At 44.7% G+C, this 7,766-nt stretch overlaps 1 protein-coding gene across 7 annotated transcripts in view; it reads left to right on the top strand.

The window, feature by feature from the left end:
* The window catches only part of meis2a (Meis homeobox 2a), a 59,954-nt gene extending 52,453 nt beyond the window's left edge, over positions 1-7,501 (top strand). For 3 of the 7 annotated variants that reach the window (XM_016564711.1, XM_016564708.1, XM_016564712.1), the window contains exons 10-13: positions 2,332-2,390; positions 3,150-3,260; positions 3,801-3,886; positions 6,044-7,501. In XM_016564711.1, coding sequence (XP_016420197.1) covers positions 2,332-2,390; positions 3,150-3,260; positions 3,801-3,859 — 229 coding nt within the window. In that variant the 3' untranslated portion in view covers positions 3,860-3,886; positions 6,044-7,501. The other 4 variants (XR_001641045.1, XM_016564710.1, XM_016564713.1 and 1 more) reach the window with 4 other exon arrangements.
* The last annotated feature ends 265 nt before the right edge of the window (positions 7,502-7,766 follow it).

The following is a 7,766-nucleotide window of genomic DNA, read 5'->3' as shown; positions in this document are numbered from 1 at the left end:
TGTGTGTGTGAGTGTTTGTGTGTGTGTGTGTGTGTGTGTGAGTGTGTGTTTCTGAGGGTTCAGTTCCTCTGCTGTAGTTTATGCAGCTTCAGTAAGGAGTCTAACAGATAGATGTACTGAATCATCACAACGTCTATTAGTTCAATATTTATGTAAACTATGTTTTACCATTTTTTTGGCATATCTTTAGTATTTGGTACATTTGTTTTGTTGTTTGTAAATTTTAGGTGTGTTTATATTTGTTTTATGTCTCTATAACTAATTCATTATTTTAAGTATGCATTGAATGTATGTTTAATTTCATATGTGTTGTGAAAAATATAAATCAAAATTTGTAGACAGAAATAAAGGCCTGAGTTTGTGGTGTCGTGTGGTCAGAATGCAGTGTGTGTGTGTGCTGGCGGGTGTTGTTCTAAGCACACCCTATTAGCAGCTCATGGGAGGAGGTGAAGCTGTTATCAGAGGCAGGTCTGATAATCTCAATTGGCTTTACTCACACTGATAAAATGCTCTCTGGGGCCGCAGCACTGCTGGGCTGCTCCTGCAGGGTTACTGTGGCAACAGTTTGGAGAGGCAAAACAGACACTGTGTGTGTGTGTGTGTGTGTGTGCGTGTGTATGTGTATAGAATAGAAACTGTATGAATAGAAAGTTCAAAAGAAAAGCATTTATTTGAAATAGAAATATTTTGTTACATTATAAATGTCTTTTAATGCATCCTTGCTGAATAAAAGTATTAATTTATGTTTCTCTTAAAAAAAAAATTGGAAGTTTACTGTCATTATACACAAATATTTGACCACAGGGTAACATGACGGACACATGGATCACAATAGTAAATTACTGCTGTTTATTTAATAAATGTGTGAGTGTGTGATGAATGGTACAGGTGTGTGTTCGTGTGACAGATGATCTCGATACCCACACATCATGTATTTAAACTTCTGTCATTCAGTTATATCTGCTATCTGAGTGCCGGTTGCTCAGTACTAGTGCTCCTTTAGCAGCGCTCCTGTCTTTCAGACAAAGAAAGCAAACTTATTCCTCTTTTCCCAGCTGTACGTGCAGTGAACTTCAGCATGTCATTGTGAAAGCGCAGATTGCGGGCGTTTAAGTTAATGGAAGGTAAGAGCATATACTTCGGCTTCAGGAGAGATTAGAGCTCAAATTGATTCCAGTCCTGCTTGTATCTAATGACCGGTCCCATAGAGTCGCCCTGTGTGCGCTCGCCTGCTTCTTTCATGCAGGATAGCCCCAGCATGATCCGAACCCTCGCTCTAATATCAAACACATGTGGGCGCCTTTAACGCTCGCTCCTTTAGTACAGGTCTCTCCTGGCGCGGAGCGGCCGTTTGCCTTTGACACGGCCCATTCCGCATTAAAACGGTTCCCTGGGCTGGCACTGACCTCCCGATGACCCCAGCGGCCCGGCGCTCAAAAGCTGTAGGAGAGGTTTTGTGGAGCTGCTCTTATTTGCCGCCGTGCTGGTGATAAAACTTCAGACAGGCTAATTGATGGCCTTGCTGACATAACAATAGCTGCTGAAAGCCTGGAGCTCATTTACAGACAGCTGGAGAGGAGAGAGACCCCTGCCATGGGCCCTTACCAGGGGGCAGGGGACCCACTCAAAGGGCCGTTTGTATCGCGGCCCTCGCAAACTTCGGGCTCCTTCTGAACGTCTTGTGAGCGCTAACACATGAAGAATAATGTTTGTGCAAGCATGCGTGAGGCGCGGGTCCTCAGTCTCAGTTGCTTGTTTGATGAAGTTTCTCTAGAAGAGTATAGAGCTTTAAAATGAACCTGGAGAACAGCTCAGATCATTTGAAGAGAAATGGTTGTGGCAGATCTGAGCGTGTTGTTGAGATCTCATGTGAGATTATGTTTTGAGAAGCAGGAGACTTCTCCACTTATCTGATTGTTGTCTTGGAGAAACCATTCCAGATCTAATTTGTGTTTTGTCTTTCTACAGGCAGAGCTTTGATAAACTACTCAGACACTTTCATTTATTAAAATCAGAGAATCAGATTCTCAAATTCATCAAATACGAACCTTCCTGAACTCCTGAGTTTGAGCGTGTATGTTGTTTTCTGGTTCATCTGGACTGGCAGTCCTCGAGTAGACGAGACGAGTTCATCTCAAATGTCCTTATCTTTTATGATTAGCCAAGACCAGCTCATTCGAATCCAACTCCAGGCCGAGTCTAAATGCTCCAGAATTGATCTTGATTGCTACAGATTGATCTGCTACTAATACTAAGTGTTTAATATCAGCCACATGTTGGGTTTGTGATGGCAGGTGATGTAATGGGTCTGTTTTTCTCCTGTGTTTGCAGGTTCATTAATGCCAGAAGAAGAATAGTGCAGCCCATGATTGACCAGTCAAATCGAGCAGGTAAACATCATCTCATCTTCTCTAAATGTTCTCAACACTGTTTGTGTCTCACTTGAGAGTCCTTGAGCACGTCTCTCCCGTGTCTACACTCCAATGAGAGCAGATTGAATCTAATTGGATGTTTCTCCATCTCGCTGGTTAGAGGGACATTAGCGCATCTCAATGTTAATTGGCCACAGGAGAACTTTACAGTAATTCGGGAGCGTTTCACCGTTTCTCTTTGTGTTATGGTACATTAGAAAGCGATTTGCAATAAGCATTCATGAGTTCACACAAGGGAAATTCTGTAGTTTTTGAGTTATTGATGGCTTTCTGAAGTTGTGATGATTTGAGTAAGAGATTGCACAAATGAATTTATTAGGATTTCCGCAGTGAACACTGGGATAAACAGTAAGCATCTGAATGAAATGTACAGGTCATATAGCAGTGGTGTTTTTACTGATGAATGTAGATGCAGATCTTCATGCACAGTTCCAGTGACAGCTTTAGTACCAGTGTGTGGTTTCTAGATCTCTGACACGCTATGATCTCCTGAACCCAAGACCAGTGAAGCAAGTCAAGAGATAGACATCATTCAGTGCTGCTGGACAGTTATGTTGACGTAACCTTCTCTTGTCCTGTTGATGCATACGTTGGGGAATGGCATGTGTGTGTGTGTGTGTGTGGCTGATTGTGTTTGGGCTGCTGCTGGGATAATCGCTGATTGTCTGGTGTGTCTTCTCTCTTCTTCCCTTGGTGTCCACGTTTGACTTCACTCAGGTTTTCTTCTTGATCCTTCAGTGAGCCAGGGAGCGGCGTACAGTCCGGAGGGGCAGCCCATGGGCAGCTTCGTGCTGGACGGACAGCAACACATGGGCATCCGGCCGGCAGGTGAGATGCAGTCACCTCTGAGATCTCTTCAACATCTCGTCTGGTTCTTTTAGACCAGGGGTGTCCAATTTTGCTCCGGAAAGGCCAATGTCACAACCTGTCCTGCCTGGAGGTTTCTAGTAATCCTGATGACCTTGACTAGTTGTTTAAGGTGTGTTTGATCAGGGTTGGAGCTGAACTCTGCAGGACAGTTGACCTCCAGGAGCAGGATTGGACACTCTTAGTAAATTGGGGCCTCCTGGTTCTTAAATGTTTCTCGTCCAGTAATCTCAGGTGTCTCGCATAGAGTGAGATTCAGGAGAGAAAATATCTCCGACTGCTCAGACGTCTGCAATCAAAAGACTCCTCTCTCTTCAGATGATCAAATGATCTCGGCTGCTATGCATATCAATTTTAACTAAAGTTTAGGAAGACAAAATCATAAACTCCTTACCTGAGCGACCTCTGAGCAGGACCTTGTTGTCATTTTGCTCTTCTCTTGTGTGTTTGGGACGTTGGGCTCTGCTGGGCACTGACTGTCTGTGCTGTTTGTCTCTGCAGGTCCTATGAGTGGCATGGGCATGAATATGGGCATGGATGGCCAGTGGCACTACATGTAACGGCTGTACAGTAAAGAAAAGGGGGAAGTAAGTACACTAGGACTCTTTTCTTCCTCCGCCTTTCTTTCAAGAGTCTTTCCTGTCCGTTTCCTGTCAGAATTCCCCTGAAAGCCCAAAATAACACCACAGACGCTCTGCTTTACCGCCGGCCTGCGATTGCTATATATCAGGGCAGCAGAACGAGTCAGGTGAGATGCGGGTCGTGCGATGTTTCCTGGACGGCCTGGAACAAAAACAAGGCAGAAAAGCACTAAAGTGGAATATTTATTGCTGCAGCAGCGCCGCGCTCCACGTCTCATGCGGCCAATGCAAATGTTGGACATTTGGGGGGAAAAAAATGGCATCTCCTGGGGTAGAATATGACGGGGTGAAATTAAGCGGGCTCCAGTGAAGCGATAAAAAAGGAGAAGTGAAACTGTCCTCAGAGTGACATAAATCCGTCAGGGGAAGGATTGATGCCCAAATTATCTTATATGCAAAGACGGGAGCAGTGCAGTACATTACGCTCCCGGAGAGAGATATAGAGACGGCGGGTGACACGGCCATCCTTCACCGGGGGAAGCCGCGTGTCTTCTCTTTTTTACTGGGAACGGAGGGAGATGGAATGGGAATATCTGCAGATGTGGGAGAGCGTGGGCTATGGGAGGACGGCATTAAAGAACGACCGCATGTAAACGCAGAGATCTCCTCGTCTGATTAAGACGCCCATTACGCTGCCCGCCGGCGCCGCGCCACTGACATTTGAGAAATCAAGACGTATGGCGTCCCAAAGGTGGCAGGGCAGAGAAGATTTTATTTAACACCTCTACTTCCTGCTCAATGAGCCTCAATATAATAACACTTTGCTTGATTAAAAGAACCCTTTATATGTAAATAGACGGCAGTTTCCTGTAGGTCACCATAGCGATGCTGCGACGGAGCCCCCGCCTCGTTAATAGACTCGGAAACGTGGCGAGTGTTCCCTAAAACAGCCGCAGAGATAACATTTGCTCAGCTTGGGTAATTTTTAATACGGCGCGGGATAATTTTGAGACTGTTTAATTACGTAACATATTTTATGCGTCATGAGCAATTAGATTAATAGCTTAATACAGAGGAATATTAGCCATCTCTGATTCGATTACGCACACACACAATATGCCGTATTTGCTGTTTAATTATGATCGGCGATGGAGCACGCTTAGAGAGGTGTGCTGTTACTAAAAGATGCAGATGACGGCGGTTTACAGCGTCACACACGTCTGCTGCAAATTTAAAGGGAAGAGCTGCAGGTTATGTTGCAGCTTCTGCCCGAGATTTTAACGGATCGCTTTGCATGTCTGATGAATGTGGGGAGAATGCGTGCAGTTTCCTCTCAAATACTTGGCCTGCGCTGTTCTTTAATTGCGACATACGGTGTTATAGGAATGGGCAGTGAGTGCCTGATGACCTTGGAGTGACCCCGTCCCCCTCCTTTAAATGACTGTTTTTAATGCCCCTGGGGTCACGTTACAAAACACTGGTGTCCTGCATGTCAATTCCACTTCTGTGAACTGTTCGGCTTCAGCAGCTCAGTGCTACAAATGTATTTCACCAGCACTGATTCTACACACGCATCTGTCCTCGCAGTTTTCTTTATGGTCTACGGCTCAATGTAAGATCTTGTCCTGTATTATAAGCAGATATTGTGCTGTTCCCTGAGCGGTGTGTTGTTAACCAGCCCCTAAATAATTTAGCAAATTGGTAACGGAACTTAAATCAAATCTGTACGCAGCGGCGCAGCTCGTTCTCTCACTCAATTTCGTCTGGTATTTTGCCGCTCTGAACGCTGATAATTTTAGTATAATGAGGTTTCCACAAGACCCATATCACTTCTCTGGCGCCCTTGGCGCCCGCAATGCCAAGGTCATGGGTTCGATTCCCAGAGAAGGTAAAATGCATGCATTTTGAACTGTCTTGTTCTGCTGCGTGATTGAAGATGGTTAAGTGAAATTAATGCTACATCTAGGTGTCTTCTAACACGCGTGCACAAGTCGATGCACCGAGCAGAGATGCAGGCCATTATCAAACGTCTCTGCTCAAGTGTGCTCTTTGTTTGAAATATCTTTAGCCGCATTGGCTGCAGACGCGTGGCCTGAATCTAGATCAGGGAGCTGCGATCGCATTCGTCTTGCACCGCTGACTGTGTGTTTCTCTGAATCTCAGGTCTGCGAGGCGTGCCGGGGGAGTTCGTACCTCAGCGTGGTCCTGTGGGCATGAGCATGGCATCACCGACCCACCCCCCTCCACCGAAAGCCCCTCGTCTCTTGTGTTTGTCACACTGAGCTCCTCGTCACCCTCCGACCCGTGCGGCCATGCTAATGCACGGAGACCCCCCCTCGAGCAGAAATGACCATGACTCCTCTGACCCCCTGACCACAGCGCTGCTGGACCGGCGTGGGCGTCCACAGCCAATGACCGAAGGGAACCAACCAATACCACCACGGATGAACTGGACAATAACCCCACGAAAGATTTTTGAAGGAAAAGAGAATGCGGTGAAGTATCCGAAGCTTCTCGTGGAATTCCAGACGAGCTGTGATCGTTTTTTATCTTGTGAATTTTGTTACTTTTGTTGCTGGAGGACCAAGAGCTGACAGAAACACTTTGTAAAGTCTTGGGTGTCTGTTCAAATCAACAGAGGATGTTTCAACTTATTAAAAATACACACACACACACACATCATGATAAAAAAATTAAAAAAAACACACAAAAGAGACTCCAAGAGTTCAAACTACTGTAGTATAAAAGCATTGAAACTAAATTAAATCTTGTACATTTTTATCATCACTCACTTTATGTTTCATGAGCTAGTTCTAGAGTAAATCGTTGGCCTGTTTTTCACACTGTGTGTGCGGATCCCCGAAGCAGAGGAGCTCGATCGCGGCAATAACGGGAGGCCGGTGAATCCGCCCCGTCACGGACCACAGCACCGACTGAAGCCCGCTCTCTTCACGAGACCCCTCCTCTTTTTCCGTCATGCATTTTCCCTTTTCGGTCCATGAATGAATGTTGCCCTGTAGGTGAAGTTCTTTGTTTGAATTGCCCAAGCACTGGATTGTGTTGCTTTTATACGTTTTTATTATTATTATTATTATTATTATTATTATTAATTTTGTATCTCGGACTCTCAGAGTAAGAGCCTTATGAAGGACATATATCCTCGAGAAAACCACCATCCTGCAGCAGTTGAACGCCTGGGGATCAATATATCTGCCGATACCGACACGTGAATCCTTTAGCACATACAGCAGAGAAGCGGTCGACGCGTGAACAACTTTAAAAGGATGAAAAAAAAAAGAACTTAAATTATGAACTGAAGCTCGGTGAGAAGCTGAGACAATATTGTAAGAAACTTCGTACAGAGTTCAGTCTATTAATTGTTTCATGTTAGATATTCTATGTGTTTACCTCAACTGAAGACGAATGTTTTTGCTAGTTTCAGATCTGCTGTGGCATTGATATCGTTCTGTCCTTCCTTTCTCAGCACGTGCTCCACTAGAAGATGAAATACTGTCTCCCTCCAGCTTTGTCAGAAATACATTCAATACTTGTATGAGGACTGTGGCGTGATGTTTCAAAGGTGTTCAGTCACAAATGCTGTAATAAATATTTCATTTTTGATTTTGGTATTCTTGTGTGCTGTACAGTGTGTTGCACATGGAAATAATATAAAATCTGTAATACATAATAGCTCATATTTAATGCATTATTCTTGTTTAATAAGCTTACAAAGAACTCGGACATTTTTTCATTGTTGTGTAAAGGATCGTGGCGTGTTAATGTTCTCTAAATCCGATCCTGCACTGATGTTTGTTTTTGACACAGGAGCTTCCGCTGACTTACAGCTGCTGGGGCAGATTGGGGTTTAAGGGGGCAAATGGGCAGG

The sequence above is a fragment of the Sinocyclocheilus rhinocerous genome, unplaced genomic scaffold, assembly GCF_001515625.1.
Source record: "Sinocyclocheilus rhinocerous isolate Xijiao unplaced genomic scaffold, SAMN03320098_v1.1 scaffold1071, whole genome shotgun sequence".
In the NCBI taxonomy this organism is placed as follows: Eukaryota; Metazoa; Chordata; class Actinopteri; order Cypriniformes; family Cyprinidae; genus Sinocyclocheilus; species Sinocyclocheilus rhinocerous.
The sequence above is the reverse complement of the archived record's forward strand: the minus strand, read 5'-3'. Positions and strand labels throughout refer to the sequence as shown.